The sequence below is a fragment of the Arachis stenosperma genome, chromosome 8, assembly GCF_014773155.1.
Source record: "Arachis stenosperma cultivar V10309 chromosome 8, arast.V10309.gnm1.PFL2, whole genome shotgun sequence".
Lineage (NCBI taxonomy): Eukaryota > Viridiplantae > Streptophyta > Magnoliopsida > Fabales > Fabaceae > Arachis > Arachis stenosperma.
The window spans coordinates 40,974,171-40,999,959 of record NC_080384.1 but is presented as its reverse complement, the minus strand read 5'-3'; the positions used below and the strand labels follow the sequence as shown (position 1 = coordinate 40,999,959).

The 25,789-nt window shown below is 28.8% G+C and overlaps 1 protein-coding gene across 1 annotated transcript; it reads right to left on the bottom strand.

Moving 5' to 3' along the window:
- Positions 1-21,659: 21,659 nt before the first annotated feature.
- Positions 21,660-25,400, bottom strand: LOC130946275 (dynamin-related protein 5A). The gene is made up of 7 exons (XM_057874950.1): positions 24,830-25,400; positions 24,546-24,752; positions 24,012-24,440; positions 23,553-23,780; positions 23,254-23,449; positions 22,378-23,068; positions 21,660-22,011 (listed from the first exon to the last, which is right to left on the bottom strand). The coding sequence occupies exons 1-7, from the start codon at positions 25,373-25,375 to the stop codon at positions 21,825-21,827; spliced, it is 2,484 nt and encodes an 827-aa protein (XP_057730933.1). The 5' UTR covers positions 25,376-25,400; the 3' UTR covers positions 21,660-21,824.
- Positions 25,401-25,789: the final 389 nt, after the last annotated feature.

The window sequence follows — 25,789 nt, the reverse complement described above, 5'->3', positions numbered from 1 at the left end:
TATGTGCATAAAATATTTTTAAAAAGAAAGTCACTCAGATAAAAGCGTCTAAAACGTCTTTTTTTAAAAAAATATTTTTTAGTAATTAAAATTTAACACATATAATCAATTAAATTGTGTTATTTTTATCAAAATTAGGCCAGACAAATTAATTTGACTGAAAAAATGGTGAATCAAATCTTGAATCGGTTTAAGTTAATATTATTTTTTATAAAAAATGACTATAATACTCTTATTATAGAAAATAACTAAAATACTCTTATTATATATATTTATATATTAAAAATTCTAAATCCTAACCTTATAACTGCAGAGAAGTAAAAGACTAAAATTTAAGATTTTTAAAACTAATACATATAATAGGAGTATTTTAATCATCTTTTTATAAAAATAATATTAATTTAGATAAATTTAAGATTTGATTTACTATTTTTTCGGTCAAATTAATTTATCTAGCCTAATTTCGACAAAAATAACATAATTTAATTAATTATATGTATTAAATTTTAATTACTAAAAATATCTTTAAAAAAAGACATTTTAGACGTCTTTATTTAAATAACTCCCTTTTAAAAAAACTATATATAAAATTAAAGAAAATATCAAATTTTTTACTATACTCTTTCAATTCAAAATTTTCTATCGTGATTTTCTATGATAAACACATTGATAATTATAACTAAGTGACATGATTACTCCTCTAATAAAAAATATACCATAAAATCATATAAGAATTTATCAAAATAAAATTGACACCAGCTTCCCAAAATCTCTTCTTTTGATAGGGCTAGATTATTTGATGTATAGCGCTAGATTCTAAGTCACCAATTGGTTAAATAGATAGTAACAGATTTGGTCCTAAATAAGGAAAAAAAAATCCGTGGCTCTTGGTAAATAAAAATAAGATCTTATTTGTTAAGGACAAAAAAGAAGTTGCCAATAAAAAAATGATGAGCTTCTAAAATGAGTGAGATATACAATTAATTGGCTGGTCATGGAGCCAAATAATAGATATCATGCCCACTTCAAATTCAAGTGGGAAATGAGTAAGCATTGAACAATGACTTGCAATGAACACATGACACCATGCAATTACCAATTTTATGAATTTAGAGTGTGTGATATCTTCAGCAACAAAATACACCATTCAAAAGTTAAGTCAAGTCATGATGATCATGATATTTTTTTTTTATTATTAGTTCCTCAACTCTAGTGTTGGAGAGAGATGATTGGAGAACTCACTCTCCATTTTTCAAATGCTCATCAATTATCAATCACAATCACAATCAATGATATATTAGTAATGTAATCAGCACATATTGTTACAATATGAAGATTTGTCTTGTGTTGTGTCTACTCCCTAAAATAAGAAATATCATCCTTTTGTTTATTATATTCTTACATGGCTTAATTAGTTTAATTTCAAGCTTCTTCATTTTAAAAAGATTAAGACACCTTACAAAAGGTTAAAATAGACTAGTTAATTAATTTCTTTAATTTCCTAGACTCCTTCTAGGTATTATATATGTTATGTCTTCTTCTATAAATAATAAAAAACAGCTATATGATACAAATTTATAATTTTAAGAAAGTATCCGGTCAATATCTCAAGAATACTAATTAAAATTTGAAAAATATTAGAAAAATAAAATATTATTAAATACTGGCTAAAATTTATTGGAATCTGATCTACAGGTTCTTGAGACTTTTCCGACTTTAAATTCAACTGCTTCAAGCAATAAACTACTTTAAAAAGTTTCCTATCTTTTGAAAATGAATTAGAGTTAACTTTAATGCATTATTCCTCAATTAGACACACACATTAACTGAAACACCAACACCCATTGTTGCTTTAATTTATATATTCCAAAAAATAATTAACCTTTAGTTAACATACATACACAAAAACAAATTAAAAATATTCAAAGATGCCATAACTTTCTCAAACCTTGTTATTTATTTATCCTCATATATTGTCATGTGCATACTTTTCATAGGTTTCAACAGTGCATTAAGTGTTAGGCGGCAATTGGTTCATACACATCTATTCACTAAATTATATTATTATATGTTGTCAAAATACAATTAACTTGGATCCACTTAATTAATTAAATTAGAGGGGGAAAATTTAGAGAGGTTATTGGCCGGCTTGACTATAGGGTCATAAACAAAGTAAAGTATTAGGTGTCATATTGGGGGTTTCATTAGCAAGAGTTGTGAGGAGGGTGACAACTTAACCTCAGAATCCTTAAGTACAATTTAATTATTATTATTAGAAATGTTTTCCTTTTCTTTTATTGTCTAGATATAATGTGTATAAATGCACCGTTCAAATTAATATCTATAGTTTAATTAAATATAAAATTTAGTTTTATAGATTTAGATATTAAATTAATTTTTTTCATCGATCAATTGATTCTATTATTGTCATGAAATTGACTAATTTAATTCGAAGAATTATATTATAATCTTGTTTCCAAATATGGATATTTTTTCTTCCTTGATAATTGAATTAAAAAACAACTATATTATGCGGTGATAATGCACGCACAAATAATTTTTAATAAAGTAGACATAAATCTAGCCAAAAAAAAAAAATACACACTTACATGCATTCACACATTTCTTTTTTTTACCCTTCTTCCATATATAAATTTTTTAAATAATCTAAAAATTTATTGATATAATATATAAATTTTTGTACATAATATAAATTTATTAATATAATATAAAAATATTTGTATATAGTATATAAATTTTTTTTATAAATATATTTTGTTAGTTGGATGAATCAATATTCTAAATATGTGGTCTTTTAAAATATTCTATTCTACGTACTGAAATTTTTGTGCTATATATCCACCAAAATTGTGTACTATGCGCATTTTGTTGGTTAGGTATTAATATTATAAATATGTGATCCTTCAAAAATTTATGTGTCATGCACCAAAATTGATGTGTTGTGCACCAAAATTTTTATATTATACATCAAAATTTTTATATTATACGTATTTTATTGATTGAATGTCAATATTTTAGACATATACTCTTTTAAAAATTTATATATTGTGTACTAAAATTTGTGTTATCCATTAAAATTTTTGTATTATATTTATTTTATTGATTGAGTATCAATATTCTGATTACGTAATCTTTTAAAAATTATGTTGTGCACCAACATTTATATGGTGTACATAAAAGTTTTTTTGTTCCATAATTTTGTTGAACACATATAAAAGAAGAAGATAACGACATTAAAAAAAGAGGCACGTGTACATGACTTGTTGGTTTGACATGATTAAAAAATTGCTTGAATACCTAATTTTATTGATTACATATATACAAAAAATTATCTACTCAGTCATTTGTATAAAAATATATTTAAATATAAAATATCTATCATACTATACATTTAAGTTTTTTTTGGCAATTAAGTCCAACTAAGTTAGCCAAAATTTGACAAAAATTATTTTCATTACACGCAACGTGTACACATGCGTACTTTACTAACATGAACATATCCTTTTTTGTCTTCGCGTTCCTTTTTTTTTCTTTGTGTTCTTCCTTCTTCTTCGCATTTCTCCGTCTTCTTTGTCGTGTTCTTTCTTTTTTTTCGCGTATTTTCTTTCTATCGTCGTTCTTTTATTACTGCTGTTGTTGCTGCATTTTTTTTCCTCCTTTTCTTTCTAGTAATTTTGTAGCATTAATTTTTTTTATTTTATTCCTCTTAAAAGAGTAAAACAAGAAGAATTATGAGAAAATGAAATAATAATAATAATAAGAAGAAGAAGCAGAAGTAGAATATGAGGAGGATGAAGAGAAAGCATTTTGAATTATGCTGAACTTATCAGAATAAAAATACACCAAAATTTTTTAACAAATACACATAAATTTCTTAATTTTTACACAAAAACTTTGCTACAAAAGTACAAAAATATATTCTTTAATGCTATATTTTTTTCTTCTTTTTTCTTTATTTATTTCTTTTTTTTAGTTAAATGAATGTACACTACAAGAAATAAGGGGTTTAGCCACGAAAAAATTGTGGCTAAACTCTAAGATAACCGTAGCAACTATACATTGGCCACGAAAGAATATTTGTGGCTAATCGGGGGTTGCATTTTTAATTTGCCACGATTTTAGCGTTATTAGCCATAATTTTAAACATCGTGGAGACCTTCAAAAAGCCACAATTTGTATATCATTGTCCACGCATAATGCCGTGGCTAAATAAAAATAATTAAATAAAAAAGTATAATTCTACTACACTTCATCCGTAGTTAATTTGTGCAGGCCGGGTTTTTCAGCCACAATTTTTGTGTGGCTAATGTTGGATTATTTAATCACACTATTTTTGTGGCTAACTCACTATCTTTTTCACATACAATTCAGGACTAATTTGTACTAATTTACTCTAATTGAATAATTTTATTAAATTAAAATTATATTTATATATATTACATTAATAACAAAAATCAAACTTTTTAAATATATAATATCTAACAATTTTTTCATAAAAAAATACTAATAAGAATTCAGTATAATAATAATAATAATAATAATAATAATAATAATAATAATAATAATAATAATAATAATAATAATAATAATAATAATAATAATAATAATAATAATAATAATAGTCTAAACTTATATATAATAAGAAATAAAAAAAATTTAACATAAATAAAATAAATTCTAATCCCTTCTAGATTAAATATATTTAAAATTTCAAATTACTTATTTAAATGTCTAACATATCACTGGATAAACTAGGCGCTTTATCACTGTATTTTGATAACAAAAATTTGTACAGAGTTGTCATATCCATAGCTTTTTCTCTAAAGTTTCATCCAGTTTCTCTAAATTTATCACACATCATACATTTTCAACACCAAAGACCTTTCCAATTTACAGCGTTGTTCTACGAGCCATTACACCCAGAAATTGTATCAATAAATTTACGTCATTATCTCGATTTTGTCCATGCCCATCAAGTTCCATAATGTCTTTTTCATCCATTTTCAAATGCCAAACTTGAATTGTCGTCCTTTTGTCAGTTGTAATTTCTCCCATAGAAGTGTCTGCAATGAATATAAAATTGAATAAAAAAAATAAACTAAATATTAGAATTCAAAAAATCACGTAAAAAAAATTGAAATTTCATATACCTTTGACATTCACAACTAAAGGGTCATTATAATCTTTTCTGGTAGGTACAGTTGGTTGAGACTTATTTCACCCAAACCTTCTGCAAATTCTTCATTGTTGTTGATATTCTGTGTTATCGTAGTTTTGCTAAAAGGGTCTCTTCTGAATTATTATGTTTTTGCTTCACAAAAAAATCTACTAAAAAAACTAACAAATAACAAAGAAAAAATCGGTATTTTGAGTTTGGAGGATACCCTGTCATATGATAGGGTTCATATAGTGTGGTTAAAGAGAGTGCTTTTAAGGTGCTGCAGAAAAGTAGGAGTTAAAAGACAACGTGAATGATGGGAAGTTATATTAAAATTTGTCCGTGATTATTTTAACTTTCCGCCAAAAACTACTTCAGAAGTTAAGCGCATATTAAAATTTTAAATTTTAAAAATTTAGCTTGACCAATGTTGTTTAAATTGTCTTTTAACTTTCTTTAATCTTAAGATATTTCTTTCATCCTACTGTTTATTATCTACTAAATATACCTTAAATTATTTATTTTTAATACAATAGTTATTTATTTATTTTTTAATGATCAAATATAATAAAAAATTTAAATTTAAATTTTGATTTTGTAATATTTTTATTTTTAATTTTTATTACAATAACAATAAATAACCAAAAAACTACTTTAATAAATATATGACCATCACAATCTCTCATTTCATGCAGTTGATAGTTGATGATTTAAACAATATACTATTATTTAATTATTTACCTATTATACATGAAACAATATAATAAGAGTTATACATTAAGTAAATTTTGTAAATATTTTTACCTGAAAATTTTAATGTTTAATAAATTTTAATTACTAAATTAGTTACTAAAATTTTATTACATTAGACAAATTAATTATCAAATAAAATTGTTATAAGAAATTTTATAAATTAATTTCTTTGTTACTTAATAAAATTTCAAATTTTTATACAAGTGACTCATAAATTAATTAGTATTAATTTTTTTATAACTGAAAATAATTGTAAAATAATTAATTAATGGAATATACCAATTAAATAATAGTAAAAATAAAAAATTTGATTCATAATTTCACAAAATAATTTTTAAAAAGATAATTATACATATAATAAGAGTACAGTACTCACAAAAATATATAGTATGTACTAAACCATATAAACAAAGATTAATTTTTTTTTAACTTATTCTCATTTTTTTAAATTCAAAAAATGATAAATAATTTATTTTTAATAAAAACTAAAAAAAATTTTATACTTACAAATTATTGAACTTTTTTATTATCTATTCAAATTATATTATTTTAGTTAAATAAATTTTATCTTTATAATTAACTCAAATATTAGAATATTATCTTTATTTTTATAATTTTTTATTTTATCTAAATTCATTTTTTTATATTTTTAGATTTAATTTCATAAATATGTGTTAATGTTAGAATATTAAAAAAATGATACTATACATTAATAAATTTATTTAAAAAATTAATTTATTGAAGACAGAATAGCCATGGTATGTTAATGTAAGCAAGAAATACAGCTACAAAAAATATTGTTCGTAGTTAAAATTTGGTGGCTAAACACCGTTTTTGTGGTAGTGATAGGTTCATTGTTTTTATTCTTGTTAAGAGAATAAAACAAGAAAAAAACTTGAGAAGGTAAAACAAGAGGGAGAAGATAAATAAAAAAAAAGATGATGATGATGAAAAAGAAAAAGAAGTAGTTGCAAGACCTAGAATAATTTGTCATGGCCTAACACAATTAGCTAGTTATGGAATGATTAACATTTTAGTATGCGACATCTCATTAATAAGTTATTGTGCAGGAATAATCGGATAAATTGTGTGCTTTTTGGTCGAGGTTGTAGATAATATTCTCCCTCACCTTGAAGAAGGAAGGGTTGAACCCCTCATCGTTGTACCGAATTTTGATTTATGCAAAACTTATCATAATAAAAGTACACCGAAATTTCTTAACAAATACATAGAAATTTCTTAGTTTTTATACCGAAATTATTTAATGATTGTGACACACAAACTCAATTAAAAAACAAGCACACAAACAAGACTGAATTATGAACAAAACTACACATCCAAATTAATGTTGGATTAGACAACTTCATAAATATGACAAAAATTTAATGATAACGATAATAATAATGATGATAATGATAAAGAAGATAAAGATGATAATAATGATGATAACGATAACGATGATGATGACGATATAATGATAACGATGATGATGATGATGATGGAGGAGAAGGAAGAGGATGAAAACGAATGAAAAGAAGAAATCAAATAAAAAAAAAGAAGAAGAAGAGGAGAAAGAAGAAATCAAATAAAAAAAAGGAAGAAGAGGAGGAGAAGGTAATGATGGTAGTGATGATGACGACAATGAAAGAAAAAAAGAGAGAAAAAAGAAGGGAAAGAAAAAACAGTAACTGAAATATTAGTAAGAATAATAGAAAGAAAAAGAAAAAGAGGAGGAGGAGGAAGAAAAAGAGAAGGAAAAGGAGAAAACGCATAAAGCGTTATAATAATTTAGTTAGATTTAGTTAAGTATTTTGAAAAAAGAGGAGGAGAAGAAAAAAAAAAGAAGATGGAAGAGAAGGAGAAGGAGAAGGAGAAAAAAAAAAAGAAATAAAAAAAAAGAAAAGATACGTAATTTAAAAAGTGATTATAACAATTTGGCTAAATTTGATTAAGTATTTTACTTCAATATAAAGTTTTATTCATAAAATATATATTAAAATTAATAAAATAACACGTATATTTTTGGATTAAGTATGATTTTGGTCCCAAAGGTTTTTAGTCAGAATCGAAATCGTCCTTCATTTAATTTTTGATTTAGAATCATCCTTAACTTTTTTTCGTATTAAAATCGTCATTTTTATTTTTTTGGACAAAAATACCCTCACCACTACCAACACAATTACCTCCAACACCACCGCCACAACCTCCACCAACACCACCACCACCACCACCACCCCCCTTTCCCCTTCCCTTTCCCCTTCCCCGTCCCCCTCCCCCCTTTCCCCTTCCCCCTCCCCTCCCCGTCTTCCCTTCCCCTAACCCCCACCCCCACCTCGCGTCCCCCCATCCCCGTCTCCCCTTCCCCCCACCCCTACCCCGCGTCCCCTCCCCTTCCCTGTCTCCCCTTCCCCCCACCCCACCTCCACCTCCACCTCCACCTCCAAGAATAACAGCATCAACAGAGAAGCAGAAAAAACACAAATCAACACAAATTTAACACAAACAGAAACAGAAAGTAACAAATCAACAAATCAACACAAAGCCAAATCAACAAATTCAAACATAAAACCAAATCAACAAAGAAGTACAAAACTAAATTAGAAATTCAAAGCACAAAGAAGCAGATGTAGAAGGCGAATCGTGGACGACGGAACGACGGCGGCTGGGTAGATCGGCGGTGGCAGGAACATGTATGAACGGTGGCGACACACTCCACGGCTGGGTAGATCGGCAGCTCGGGCTCCCCTTCCCGGCGACGCACTCCACAATGGCAGCAGAAAGATACATGAAGAAAAGGTGGCGACGTCTTCCTCTGATCGTGGTTCCAGCGGCGGCGGCTATGGCGATGGACTCCTCCCCTCCCTCCTGCGTTTTCTTTCCCCCCACCCACCCACCCCCAACGCGTTTCCTTCCCCCCCCCCCCACCCCCACCCCCAACGTGTTTCCTTTGCCCCCTCCCCTAAAACGCGTTTTTTTTATTTTTTAAAATTTTTTTTTATTAAAATAGGGGTAGTTTAGGATTTAAATTAAAAATTTTATTTAAAATGACGATTTTAATACGAAAAAAACGTTAATAACGATTTTAAATCGAAAATTAGAAGAGGGACGATTTCGATTCTGGCAAAAAACTTTTGAGACCAAAACCATACTTAACCCTATATTTTTATACAAAATATAATATTTGATTTAAAGACTAATTGTTTAATAGATACATAATATTTTTTTTACTAAAATATTAAAAAGAGAATGATGTTAATTCTTAACTACTATATTACGTGATCAAATCGTTGGCATTCGCAAATGTGTAGTTAGTCACTTAATTGAGAACACATTTATATTATTAATGAAGATAAATATATATTTTCCACACTTAGGTAACTGAAATTTAAACTTATTGAATATATTAGTAAATATGTAATAACGCCATATATTTTTCTTTTCTTAACAGAATCTCAAAGCATATATTTTGAAAAGATTTTGAAAATATTAGTATTTCAGTATTTTTAATGGTTAATTTTAATTATAAAAATATATATTAATGAAGAGTTAAAATCACTTAAATACTGACGTTTGAGAAACGTATGAGAAATTTTGTATAATTTGAAATGGTGACTTTGCAGGGTCCGCCAACCTTGTTAATTATCTCACCGTCACGGCCGGTCTAAGGCAGAGAGGTACTATTAGGCACATGTTATGATACACTGCTTCGTATTCAAAGATATAAACAAAGAGACAGGTACTCATTTTTCTAATATCAACAAAACCTTCTGCCGTAAAGTTTGACACTTGTGCTTGTCCAGTTCATACTGTGTTAGGCAAATTCCACATCACTTATGCTTTTAAATTTAATTTAAAGAAAGTCTAAAAGGCCAGTATTTATTTTTATTAAAATTTGACTTATATTTAATTATAAAAAATATATAATTTTATATTATTAGATATCATCTTACATCATTAAAAATATTGATAATGGTTAATAAATAGTTATACATTATAAATTCTGTTAACCTCTTAACACTCTTCTTTAATTTATTGCTTACAAAAAGAATAAATATTCGTCTTTATTTTTGATAATTTTTTCGAAAAATAATAAAACTTTTAACAAAAGTATATTTATTTTGATTTTTAATATTTAATTTTATAAGATTAATTAGTTTTTTTGTGAATAATTTCTTTTCAAAATATATTTATGTAATAGATAATTACTAATATATTTTTTAGTGTTACATAGTAAATTTAGTTAATATATTTAAAAAAATAACAAAAAATAAATAATTCTGATAATTATCTTTAAAAGATAACAGAATTTCGAATAAAAAAAATTGTGAATCCTAATTAGTTTTTATCATATAAATCAACAGTTTAATATTACAAGTAGACTTATTTTATTAATATTAAAAAATATTAACAAAATAATTAACTAGTCTCACAAAAATAAAAATAAGAAAACAAAAGATATTTTTTATTAAATATCTTGTTATTTTTTAAAATAATTGTTAGATGCTGTTTAGAATTTTTTTTTTAATAATAATATATAAAGTCAGATTAGTTATTATATCTCCCATATTATTTAGATAGTTTTTTCCTATTACATATTCATGCAGTAAATTAATTCAGGATAAAGTTAATCTGTTATATAGTTTATTAAGAGATGTTTTGCTATAATAATTTAATTTTAAATTTTTTTTTGTGATGATAACTTAATTGACATATTTCTTCGGTATACGTTATTAATAATTAATTTACATCTAAATATACAGGAGAAGCTCAAGAATGAAGATAAGATAAGAAAATTAAATCGTTTGATTAATAGTAAGGTAGGTTGGATTGGTCAGTATCACCATTATTATTGTGGCCACAAGCCATAACGGAAGCAATCTTATAATTAAAATGTGTTTTTTTTTATGAGTTCTTAGCATTAATATTGACTTGTGTTTGGACAAAGAAGTACAACAAGATAACTTTTTTGAGTTAAATTCAGAGAGAAGAGAATGAGAGGAAATTAATGTATGAAACTTCCTGGTAAGGGGACTATTTTATACTCGTAGAAAAAGATAAAATCAATAATCTTGAAAAGTATTGTTAGTTTAATCAATAAAAGGATATATACAAAGACTTGATGTATCATTAACTATTACTAATTACAATAATTAGCTTAGTTAGGATGTTTTCCTTTTTTTTTTTTTCAAAATGATTATAAAAAAATAGTTTAATCTAAATACTTATAAAATTTATATAAATAAAAAATTATAATAACTAAACTATAATTAAATAATAGTTATTACTTTTTAGTTCTAAAACACGGAGGTGAACTACTACACAAACTACTAGTTTTAAATTATGTTGTCGTCTTAATTAGTGTTCCTTTGCCAAAGTTTTAAATCATGTTGTCTTATGGTTATAATGGTCCATAGAATTATTTATGATTTGAAAAATTCTTATAAAAGAAATAGTCACATGAATCACTTAAAAAAAAATGTAAACCACTTAATGATAATTTTAATTTAATAGTCATTATTAATTAGATCTTCTTATTTTTCATAATAAGCATTTTTCTCATACGATTCTTTACTACATACCAAAATTTCAAGTGATATACCAATATTTTAAAGTGATATATATTTTGAAACAAATGGAAAATTTCAAAACTAAAGTTTGATATTTCTAAATAAATATTTTAAAATACTCATATTCGATCTATATTTTAACTATTTGAAAGATTCATAACATATAACACTTCAATTTCTATAATATTAGACTAGTTGTCCTTTTCAATTTTTAATTATTTATCCAAAAGACAAAATAATTCTTTATAATTTTAAATTTTTTAATAAGTACCTAATCATCATTTAAATAATAAATTTAAATAACTGTTGTAAATATTGACCTGCTAATATATCAGAAGTCGTTTATAATTTAAACTAATAATAAGTATCACTTATATCAATTACTTGAATAATTAAAAATTAATTATAAATTTTTAAATTGTTAAAACTTTTTTTTAATAAATAATTAAAATCCAAAAAAAAAATATTTATCCAGAATATTAAAATACCCCATCCCTCTGGATCCAAGAATTTAATGGATTTATGATCTTACTGAAAGCAAGAGTAAAAAGTATGTATATTAGCCAATAAATTATAATTTAAATGACACAATCTTTCTATACTTACCTAAGAAGTCGTAAATTCGAATCTCCATCTCTTTAATTAAAAAAAAAAAGAGCGTGTGTATTGCTTCAACGCTGCATTTTCCTTCTCTTAAGGCAAAGAAAACAGGTGCGGTTGTTTAGTCAAACATGATGGCCCCATATATATTCCCTTTGCTCTCATAAATTAAATGAAACCCCCTTAAGCTTACACATACAAGAGAGAGGGAAAATTAAGAAAAAGATTGTTAGAAAGTTCCTTCGATTTATTCTTAGCTTCTTACTCAAGGCTCAATAATTGTCTATTGATTTGATTAATTGAGAGTATTTGTCCCCCGTTATCTTTTCACATCAATAGAATAATTAAATTTTAACAACTAACTTTCATCAAAATTAAAGAGCCGTGTTACTATCATTTTTATAGTTATTTTGTACTTATATTCCTTTAGACGTTATATAAATTATTAATTTTACATGAATCACATGTTTTTTAATAATAGAAGAATTAATATGTATAGGTTCAGTAATATACAATAATATAAATTAAATAAAAATTTAAAACTTCATGATATTAGAACCATTTATGTATTTTTATTTAGTGGAGAAAAGAGTTGCTACTTGCTTCTCAAGTCGAGCCAATATCAAATCATGGGATTCGTGTTTTATTTTTCTTTTTTTGGTCGGTAGATTGAACAACCCCAATTCTAAATTTCTGAATATCTCAATGAATAGGACAACCCCCTTGTTATGGTGGGAGCGACCTATAATAATTGAGAGGTCTTTATTTTAGGTCAGGATTTTTATTTGGGACAAGATTATAAACAATTATCATTCTATACATTTTAAACAATTAAATATTTAAAAATTACACATCCAAAATCTATATTAATTAATTACTTTATCCATTTTAAATTAATAGTCTTTTTTTATTTTTATTTTTATTGCAAATTAAATGTCATTTTATAATTTTAAGAAGTTATGAATTAAATTTTACCTACTATTATGCTTTTTATTATTAATATTTTTAATAAAATTTAATGATTATTTTAATACTTATATACAACATATAATATAGAATAGAGAGTATTAATTGATTTTTATTAGAGCAATGCTAGGGGCCAGCAACTTTTGTGATTAGTAGCCATCAAATAGCCATCAATGGTGATTTAATGGTGTGAGATTGATGTGAGATTTCATCCAATAGCTCACCTTTTTCTGCTGGTTACATGCTGGCCAAAATCCAATAAAATTGCTGGTCCCCTAGACTTTTCCTTTTTATTATTCACTCATATCTATTCATCTATATATTTAATTATTTATGGTAATTGACTTGTGAACTTGTCAACGAGCTATAATTCAAATTGCAATTATTTAATTAAATAACATAGTACTTATAATGTTGGAAGGGCGTAAGGTTGTTGAAAAGGGGCTAGTTTGGCGAGTTGGTGATGGATCCGGTATCCGAATCTTCATTGATCCTTGGCTTGTTCTTCCACATCCTTATATTGTTTATTTATCTGAAACTTCTAATTTACAAAATCAACCACTATTGATGGTCAAAGACTTAATACTTTCTAATGGTTAGTGAAATCAAACTCTAATTAGACGTATTTTTTCTAAAGACACTAGTCAGCGTGTGCTAGCAACAACAATTGGGGGTGGAGAAGATAAAATTTATTGGACCCTTAATAAAAGTGGTTTGTATGAAGTGAGTACTGGTACCGTGTGGCTTATAGGTTCTTGCATCTTTCCATTGAATTTTGCCCAGAGATTATGAGACAACGAAATATGTGGCGAGAACTGTAGAAGTTGAAAATCTCAAGGAAGATTAAGATTTTTCTCTTGAAGGGCTTCCATGAAAAGCTTTTAGTGCTACAAAAGCTTCATCATCGCATCCCATCGATTCAACCTATCTGTTGAAGATGTCTACAATTTCCAGAAATAATCAATCATTGTATCTTTTATTGTGTAAAATCAAAGGAAATTTGGTCAAAAATAGACTTACCAACTATTAGAAGGAGCACTGAAGACTCTGATTTCTATGTTGAGTGGAACTTAAGAATGGGAGCCTTGCGTACCCAATCTAATAGCTCTTCTTAGAGAATTATGATGATGATTTTGAGCTGGTCCTTATGGAAGGTTAAGAACAGGTTCATCTTTGATAATGTATCAACTAGTATGGAAGAGATAATAGTGTTGGTTTTGAAGCTGCAGAAAGCGCTTCAACAAATTCACAATTCCTAATTGATGAATACTTTACTTTTTTATCTCTCTTATTAGATTATTATATAATGTTACTTCTATAGTAGTATAGTAGAGTATTGAGAATCTCCCATTTTTTTTATTTGTCTCATATATAAATACCTATATATTTTTTTCATTTCATAAATAAAATTATCTCACTTAAAAAAAAAACATAGTGCTCATTAATATACGTAAAAGTTATTTATATATATATATCCAACGGCATAACAATACGCTGGATTTTGCTATTAAAATTTCAGAAAGATCAAAATAATTCATATACCTTTTGGCACACATATTTGATATAAGGAATGTTAAGGGATCAGCAGATTTTGTGATTTGTAATAATTAATTAGTCATTATTAATATTTTTAATAGTATAAAATTATATTGAATAACGTAAGATTACTCACTTTTCTTTGAATAATTAAATACTGACCAAATTTTAATAAAAATACTGACCCTAAACTTTCTCATTTGATATATATCTCACATAAATGCAATTATGTCCATGCTCCATGTTGAACATGAGTGCTACTTCACTCAATCTTTTGTTACATACAACTCCAATGTCCAATTGCAGTGCTATGAATAGTTTTGTTTTTTATTTAATTTTTACCTAGCTAGGTCTAAGTTAGTCATGTCTATCTTACCTAAATCAACAATATAATAAAATAAAAATATTTATTTATTTTAGTCCTCAATTTTGAACTAAATACTTTAATCTCCAACTAAAATTAATTATTTGATTAATCCTTAATAATTAATTCTATCAGTCACTTAGATCATTAGTTTCGTCAACTCTAACAGAAGACAAAATGATTCTTGACAACTCTAACAGAGACAAAATGATCCCTGACAACTCTAATATGAAACAAAATGATGATTGATTCTTTTGTTCGAAAACGATACTATTCTTCCCCAATTTTTATTATATCTCGCATAACCTTAACATTCATACTCTACTTCTTCACCTTCACAGTCTTCTTTTCCATCTTTTCCTTCCTCCTCTTCAACTCTAAGACCAAGCCATAGTGTAAATACCACACGTGTCGCACCTATTTCAACATGTCATGGACCACACACTTTCTAAATCTCTGTGGCTGGTACACCTACCTCCTCTGCACTTCACCCACTAGAAGCATCCACTTCCGCGTCCTTGATAACAGTATCACCTCCAACCCCGACAACGTCCATCACATCCTCAGGACCAAGTTCCACAACTACCCCAAGAGCACGCCTTTCTCCACTCTCTGGCAAGTAATATAGATTGTTGGACATTAAGACATCATGAGAAGATTCTCTTTCGACATCATATGCAAATTCTCATTTGGAATGGACCCCGAGTGCTTCATTCCTTCTTTCCCGGAGTTTAAGTTGGCAAACAGTTTCGACCTCGCATCCAAGCTATTAGTACAACGAGCAATGTCGTCGTTGCCGCACATATGGAAACTGAAGCAATTACTGAATACTGGTTCGGAGAAGAAGTTGAAGGAAGCGATCAGAGTGGTGGACAATGTGATCATGGAAATGATAGGACAGAGGAAGAGGGAGATGAAAGCGACGACGACGGGTCTTAACAAATCATACTTGCTGTCTAGATTCATGAGATCCATTGAAGACGACAAGTACTTGAGAGACATAGTCATTAATTTCTTGAGTATGAATTGGTTGAGAACAAGTTGATGATTTTTTTTCTTGTGAACATTGAAGTTGCAGAGTGTGTATTATGTAGCTTGAAGTTACACTGTTAGATTATTAGTGTTATGCGAGATATGATGAAAATTGAGGGAGAATAGTGTCGTTTTTGAACAGAGGAGGTCAGGGACTATTTGGTTCCTAGTTAGAGTTTTTAGGAACTATTTTATTCTCTATTAGAGTTGACGGAATAAAGAACCTAAGTGACTAATGAAATTAATTGTTAGGAACCAATAAAATAATTAATTTTAGTTAAAAAGCTAAAATGTCTGATTCAAAATTCTTTAAAGACTAAAATAGATAAATATTCTAAAATAAACGAATAAGGAGTGGAATTATAAGAACGTGAAAAAGGGTTATGTATCGTACCTGGACCAAAAGGGATATGGAACTATAAATTACACAATCATTTATTAAATTGTGTAAATATAATTTTTTTTTATAATTTTGTATATTAATTTTATATTTTGTCCAAAAAAAAAGTAATATAAGAATAAATATTTTTTTCTCTGATTATTTGTTCGAAAGATGAAGTGCTCTTTTACAATTTAAAAATTCCTAATCAATCTCTAATTATATAAATAATTGTTCTAAGCAAATTCTGTAAATCGCGTAATTTGTTAATGTATCAGTGACCACTCAGACGAATAACAAAAGTTAATTAAACCAGTTTTTAAAAAATTTAAAAATAATAAAAAAAATTTAAATTATAAAAATATACTTTATTATTCGGATAAATGATCAAAAATTAAGAATTACATTTTAGTTACGAGTAAATTACTTTTATTTTGCTACTTGACTGCGACATATTCACAATATAAAATTGGGTACATTTTCTTACCTATATAAGTAGCCAAATACATGTGAATTACATGTTTTTTTTTTTTTTACAATATTCTTATTTATACGGGACTAACCTCACAGATAATCTACTATTTAAAAAAAATTAATTATTCTATTAGTTTTTATAGTTTTATTAAATTTTTAATTAGATTTCTATATTTTTTTCTTTTTAATTAAATTTATATTTTTTTTTGTGTTTAAGGATAAGAAGAAACAAAGAAAACACACTAAACACTAGAGATGTAGCCCCGTTGCAACAACACTTTTAAATTTTTCTAAGGTTCATTCCATTCCAATTGCTGTATGCAATTAGATACTGCATATTTAGCTAAAACATCAGCAACTTGGTTGGCATCTCTTTGAATTAGATAATTGACTTCTACTCTCCAATTCTAGCGTAAGACCTCTTTGATTTTAGTCACTAAATCATTATCAAATTTTGTAATTAAGTTTCTATCATGATAAAAATATTAAAATTAACAGAATATTCTATTAAACTATATAGAATATTCACTCAAGTGTTTGGCATATTCATTTTGCTTAACAAAATATTCTGTTAATTTCAGCGTTTTTATCATGATAAAAACTTAATTACAAAATCTGATATGATATAGAGGCTCAATAAAAAAATAAAGATCTAAGTAAAATTTTATTAAAATTATAAAAACGAATATAATCGTTAAAAAAACTCATAGATAATCTACAATATCTTTATCAATATTGAGCCCGTTAATAGCACCATTTCATGGCATTTTTTTCTTTTCTTTTTCTTCTTTTCAGTCTTTTCTTCCTCTTTTTCTCTCTTTTTTCTTCCTTTCCGCAATGCTATGAAAACTAAAGGTGAAAATGAAATTAGACAATGCCTCTTTGTAGTTGTGGCCGCAATATATACGAGAATTTTGGTCTGTTTTGCGACTAATGTTGCAAAAATGACAGGATTAGAGAGATGATTATTATTCAAAGTTATTTTTTGTAACTTAATACGTGTATATTATGTCTAAAGTTATTTTTTTAACTTAATAATATATATTATGTCTAAAATTATTCAATTATTTCAACGGTGATTAAAGAATACAAAATTAAAAACTTAATCTAACGTAGGGTGACTTTGGACTGTTGCGAAAATTGATTTAGTCTCTACCTTGGTTGTTGTATATATACATTTGAATTTATTCTACTTTCATTTTGTGAACTTGCTAGCAAAATAAATTCAAGTTTATACGCTCATTTCACAGGTTAGTCAACAAAATCCGTTCAACTTAATTTTGCAAATTAGTCCAGCCGCAAATACCCTTCCAAATATATAAAGAAGTAAATATTTCTATTTTAACGAGGAAAAAAAATAATAAATAAACAATAGAAAACCTCCAAATAGTGAAAATAGTCAATTCTAATAATAAAAATAGAGAGATTATGTCATTTGAATTATAATTCGTTGATAAAAAATATATTTAATTGTCACAGTAAAATTAAAGAATTCAATGCCTATTTTTCCATTTCATACATTCATACTCATAGACTATGTGCCGGTTTGACCCACTCAGTTTTGGTAGATAAAAAAAAACCTTAAATAAATAAAAATAAATGGTAGTGTATATATATATGCCTTTACTTTTTTTTTTTCTAGAATTTTATCTGTACTAATTAGGATCATGCAAGTGAGTTACAAATTTAGAATCGTTCAAATCCAAGTCAAAAAAAGATATTGTTAGTGCAATAAACTTCCCATAGTAATTCATTTATATCTGTGTGTTAGTAACAATAACCATATCCCCATATAAGTGGATAGACACAAAATTGCTTACCACAACAAAAATAATGACATAAAAGTGTAAATTAAAATAATTCATCCTCAACCAACTTGAATTGATCGAGTGATCAGTTCATTTGTCGTCCGCTTAAACAATTGGTGCAAATTTCGTCTTGTATATGCAGTAACCCATAATCTTTAAATAGAGTTTAGATTCATGACAGATTAATTTTTAACGTGTCAGATTAGGAGATATCATGAAAAAAAAAATCATTATTATTAGTATATATTAGTTGTTCAAACAATTAGGCCGAACTAGACAACTAGTCAATGACTTGTAATACTGAATTATTACCTAAAGAAAGAATTATATTTTACGTAACACAAAAATACAAGTCATTATATATATTGAATTGGTCTAAGGACATTTAAGGGGTTACGGTAAAAACAATGGCTTATCACTATATATAGGTGGCGTTTTCCTCTTAATTGTAATTGCAAATTTAATCATCATCATCATAACCTAATCATTTCCCTAATCAACTACTAAGCTAGCTTCGACAATAAGACCACGACAGCTTACTTCAAACCAAACGTCTTAATGGGTTTTGAACATGGCATCCACTATTATTGACCATGGACCTTTATGATTGTGATTTACTAAATGACTAGTCAAGAATTAAATGTTCTTTTTGAAAAATAATACTAGTATCTGTCAATTTTCTTTTAAAAAAGAAATTAATTCAATATATTTGTCATTCTTTTATTTTCACGTTTTCTCATACATTTAGTAATTAGTGTAATGTTTTTTTAAGTTTTCTTCATTTTCATTTTCTACTCAATTCCAAGCATAATAAATTATATATAATATTTACATTCTAAATTACTCCATCTCGGCAAACAATCTTATAATTATTTTTTTTCCGAATTATTTCATGCATATATAAATAATCATATGGACAAGAATAATAACAAAAAAGAGCTTGGTTAAGGAAGGACATATGCTAAACTTATTAGTTAAGAAAATTTTTATAGAAAAATGCAAAATTTAATTTTTAATGTATTTGCTCGATATTTATTAGAATAATAATTTTACAAATTTTTATTAATAATAATTTTAATATGCATGTTAAAAAAGACATGTTAGTTAACCCAAAGAAAAATTATAGTGAAATTATGTCTCCAAGCTCCACCATTATATGAAACATAATTAAGAAGGAAAACATATCTAGTGGATGAGATTAGCTTAAGAGATTATGTCAAACGGGTAACGGCAGGAGTAATTGCATTCCAAAGTAATTATTAATGATGCCAATGATATTCATTACTATTGGATAGTAGTATAAGCCATTGGTATTAATTACGATTGGATTGTAATAATAACTATGTTGTTGGAGTAGGTCACTAGTAATATGAGGTCAAGGAGGAATAAGAATTGTTGGGGACCACATTTAATTTTGGGACTGACTTTGGTGGGTATTTTATATTTTTGATTTGCTATTTGCCAATTTGCAAATTCAAAGAAGGTTTTGTTGAATGTTGATGAGAGAATAATAAAGAATGCTTGCATAATTAGCTGTCATTCCCTCTTATTTTAGGTTCTCTCTCTTGGATTGTTTTCTGTTTGAAGTCATAATTTTATGTATCGTCGTGACATGATTAACATCTAAGATAATCCTATTAATATTCAAACGCTCAGTCATTTCTATAAGACAAAACACCATCTATATCTTTATCTTTTTTCTTTCCTGTTGAATATATCTAAACGCATTTTGGTAGAATATAATACAATAATGAATTTAGTATAATTTTTTAGTTAAATATTTGGTATTTGGAAAAAAATCTGAGTCAAGATAAAGTAGTTGAAAGAAAACCCTTAGTACCTATATTTTTTTATTTCTTTTTATTTCATTGAACTCGGATTGTTTATTTTTATTAGACCCAGACTTAATAACATGGTCCCATTAATAACCTAGTATGGGTTAACATTTTGACAAGGTATGAAAGGTTGATATGGATAATTATATAAATTTCAAAAGTAAAGAAATATCATTCATGTATAATATAAGCATGACAACTAATTCTTTTTTTTTTTTCTTGCAAAGTATCATTTGAAATTTTTACTTATAAATTACGCTAACTAACAATATGACTCAGTCAACCAAAAAAGTACTAGATCAAATTTCATAATATGAATTAAATCTAATAAACATAGGGCAGAGTTGCATCATGAACATTATCATTATAAGCCTATATTTGCCGGTTAACAAGTCTATCTCCTAATCTCCACACACACATTTAGAGCATATTTTTTAATTTTATTTTAGTTTACTTTTTCCCGTAATAAAAGTTTCAAGGTGAAGAAACTCATTCCCTAAACTGTTTATTTGTTGCACGAGATAACACTAAATTAGGAAGGGTATTCATAGATGCATGGTATCATGTTATTGTCCAGTTGGTTAGCAAGAAAATGAGACATTTAATTCACAAGGGTCAACAAATTCCTTAAAAGTGAACCATAAAACACCTAGGACTTGTTTCTGTTCACATTCATGGTCCCAAAATAGTTACCCTTCCAAACATGCAGGGCAATCTGCAATCAATTGACAGAGCATTTTACAGCAGATGTTAAGTGATACCAACCCATAAGTTTTGGAACTAACACCTGATCAAGTGACAGCCAATAACATGAGTTCTGTTATTTGCATATACATGTGAAATAGATGGTTATCATGGGAGTTTGATTTTTATTGTTGATATAAAAGTATGTCTTAATTCTAGTAAAATGATTAGTGCCATACCTACCTAAATGAAATCAATACTTATTTGAGCTATAGTGTTTTTTTTTTTTTGTTCCAAAATATTTATCAATTTAAAAGTTTGCTACACAATATTTATCAAGGAACATTAAATTATGAATGTACCAAAATTTTTAAAAGTGATTTTGTGAAACAAGAGTGTATATAAATATTGACAAATAAAACATGCTACTTGAGAAGAAATTTAATTCATTTTAGGATAAATGTTAAATTGTGAACCATCAAGCTACAAATCAGTGAAACCATTATGAAGAAAATTCATGTTACAGAAGCATATATTACAATGAGGAAGGCCCCATATCAAAGTTTTACCTTGCAGTGGTTGAAATTCACTAAATGTGAATGAATTAAATAAAAATTCTGTGGGGGAGCTGGCTGTGACTCTTATTATCAAAGTTCCCGAGTTAGAGTCTTGAACTCATTCAAGCAAGATTGGAGTATCTTCTGCCGCTTCTGAAGGGATTCTCTTTCAGTTTGTAGCACTTGTATTGCACCAGGAGCAACAAACATGTCCATGAACTTCTCATCATTCAGGGCAAACAAATCCAATCCAAGAGCCACAACAAGCCGATCGCGGCTGCAACAAAAGTAGGCAAGAAACATCAGTGTTGCAAAATAAAGTTATGATCTCAGTTAGGGTGATTAAAATTTTTAAAAGTACAGTATCAACATAATCAAATGCGGGGTCATGGTCTCATACTCTCATTAACGACCTAGTTTTTTCTTAGTTCTTAAAATAGGACTGAAATAAAAGGAACAAGGAAAAAGCAAGGCATTACATTATTTCTTTAAAGGGAATGTGATACAATGTGACATTGCTAACAAACTTTCTAAAAGTAAATCTAACATTGCAAAAAGAAATGTCAATTTTTATGCAATAGACTAGAAGCAATGTTTACAATTACAAGCATAACATTATTTACATATGCATAGAAAAGCTTACCAAGGTGTTAGGAATCCAGAATTTAGTGTCGATGTCACACCTCGCTCAACAAGAACTTCGCGAATTCGCGCAAAATGCTGCGCTGCTGAGAAACAGATATCTGAATAAGCAGAACCAGATTTTTCCTGATTTCCAAATAGAAGACCACCATTTTGCATCCTGATGATCTGGTCAGAATTCTTGCTATTCCCTGTCATTCTAGACGCTCTTTTTCTTGGTCCATTGTCGTTGCAAATGCCATGCTCCTTTTTTGCCAATCCATGAATAGGATTACCTGGCTGATCAGGAGATGGGGTTTCAGGGACAGTAATGTTGCTTTCATGTAAAGCTTCTCTGGCTTCTGAATTTTTGCCTGGGGTGGTTTCTTGAGCATGATGCTTTTCTGGAGGTATATTTTCCTGGTCCCTCATTACTACATCATGGGATGCAGAACCCGTGTCGCTCAGCTCAAGAAAAAAGGAAGATGTTGCAACCTGGTTTAATTTTTTGAAAGGAGGAGCATTTGGTGCATAACATGTTTGAAAGTCATTGACATAGCAGACCTGTGAGTATGGACTGGTAACTGAATCAAGGTGGTGTCTAATTAGTTGTTTGCATTGTTTTGAAAGATCCTTTATGAAGCGGCTGTATGCACACCTTAATGCAGCATGAAAACCAACATACCCGTCCATGTTAGCTGTTTTACTCGCATCTGCAATGAAAATAACCACCACTCAGCTTCTCTAATTAGATACATTAAACATATAGTAAAAGATAAAACAATTTCACACAATGATCATTTGCAATTCTGTCATAGGATTTATTTCATAACATTCTAGTGGTAAATACACAACCAAATGAAACAATGACAAATTTTCAGCAAGGAGAATCACTTACACTCTGAGTCATTACTGCGGTTTCTTTCTAGAGCCAAATCAAATAAGTTTCCTAAAACAAAAGCAAGTCTGTCACAAGCAGTATCAAGAAGAGGAGCAAGCCATGATCTAGCAGCAGAACGAGCAATTTCTGCTGCAGCTTCTGTTATTCCTCTTGCGCCGCCTCGGCCAGCATGGGCAAGTAATATATTCGCAACCTGTTGAAAGCATATCAAAAGAATCTCAAATTGAGGAAGAAAAAAGGGAAAGATGATATGTTTCCAAATCAGTTATCTAAATTCTAAAAGGTATATGAAGTACCTTCTCCCTTGACACTGGAGGGCATTCAATGGAATAGGCAGCACATCGAAATTCATGTATGACTCTTTCAAAAGCAGCTCCTCCATAAAGGCGCAAAGTAGAATTTGGGGGATTCATATCTGTGATGACACCAGGCCAAGCTCCAATGCCACTTTGAGATTGCTCTTCAGTTGTAGTTTTCCCCCACTGCTCAGGGCAAGGATCTGCTGCACCATCAATAAGTGCACCCTTGACAAATCGGAAACAAGATAATTACTAATTTGAGAACCTAGGCTCTTAACCATTGTTAAAAAGATGTCTAAAAATCACAGAACAGCATAAAGTGCATGTTGTCTAGCATAAAATATTCATAACAAGTGAAAGTTATAGTTTCTATAAATAAATTTTTGCTAAGTATACAACACCTAGTTAAGTTTTCAAATTTTCTCACTCATAAATTCCATAATGATGATAACTCACCACATGGTTGCTTATAGAAGCTGTATACAACATCGCGAATTTCCTGAGATGAGCAACATCTGAGGTGGCCTGTATTTTTGAATTCATTCTAGCAAGCTCTGCAGTCACCTCGGTGCAGCGTTGCTCGAGCAACGCGAGAGTTGCTGGCGCTGCTTCTTTGTATTTCTTCTGAAGTTCAGACTCCAAATAGTCTCTCAAACGGGTAAAACCAATATGAGAGTTAAACTTTTCTTCATCAAAACCACCCTTGACTACATCACGCAGATGATGAAGAACCTCAGAGTCCACCTGAGAAATCTGCCTTCGGAACTCATCATTTGAAATGTTACCCCTGTCTTTAGGCAGGGCCACAAAGAAAGGGCGAGTGCCATCTCCAAGGTAACCACTTGCACTCAAATACCGATCCACTTCCCACCGGTCACTAAATTCCTGTGTCCATTACAAAAGCAAATAGCAGCATTTAGATACTTGTACAATTCAACTATCTAAACCCTAAACCCTAACACAATTTCCTAAATGCACAATAGAAGTTACCTTGAGACGATTATCGAATTTGGAGACAACAATTACAGTTCTTCTAAATGTTGGATCAATCTCACGAATAGCATCCAACCACAAGGAGGAGCACCACTCGACGCTACTCTGCTGGAGGAACAAGAGCATACGGTGGGGCGGACTAGCCAACGACTTCACCATCGAAAGTATTTGTTCCGGCGTGTTCTCCGGTTCCCCCTTCTTTGCCTGCCAAAAACAATTAAGACCATCTAAATACAAAGAATTTTCAGCAAAAGAATAGACTAGTTAACATTCTATCCCACCTTAAGAACAAAGCCGGGGGTATCGATAACGGTTAGGTTCGGGCAATGAGCATATTCGGCTCTCATCACAATAGGCTTAGGAGAAACAGCTGTTTTAGTTTTCTTCAGAAGTGCGTCGGTTCTTGACTTGATGATGTCAGCAATTGCAGATGCCAAAACCAAAGGACTACCGTATTCATCGGAATCCTCCTCCTGGAAGCGGCAGCGAGGGTCGAGGGCGGTGGGATCGTGAACCATCTGGAGGATGAGGGGCCTTCGGGTTCCCATCTCCACCTCCCGGACATTGAACCGGAAACCCAGCAATGCTTCCAGGAGGGAGCTCTTCCCGTCTGATTGGCCTCCGATGGCCACGATCTCAGGGATCGGAAGCTTCTCCCCGAACGCCACTGCCGCCGCCTGAAGCCGGTTGTAGGCCTCAAAGCGACGCGACTTCGCAGCCAACGAGGATGCGTCGGAGTGGTGCTGGTGGTGCTTTCGAGACATTGAGGATGGGGTTTTGGTTGGGGTGGTGAGTGAAGAGGAGTTCGTGGTGGTGTTGGCGGCCATTGAAGGAAGAAGGATGTGGTGAATTGGTGGGTGAAGGAACAAGAAGAGGGGGGAGAGCGTAAGTGAAACTTTTGAATTTGAATTTGCCAATGGAGCCGTTAGTTTTTTTTCTTAGGCATTTTTAATTTTTTAGAATCATAGGCCCTTTTGTCCAAAAATAAACCTTAAGGCCCCCTATAATTATTTAAGCCCAATTTTGGTAAGTCCATAATTATTTTTCTTTAAACTTTTGAAAAGATATAGTATTAATATTTGATATTTTTTAAAATTAAATTATAATTTTTTAAAAAATTATTTAAGTGTTTATGAAAAAATTAAAAATAATGACTTTTTTTATAATAAATTTTTTTTTTATTATTTTTTAAAATAAATATTTTTAAAACTAAAAAATTAGACATGTGATTTAGTACTCAA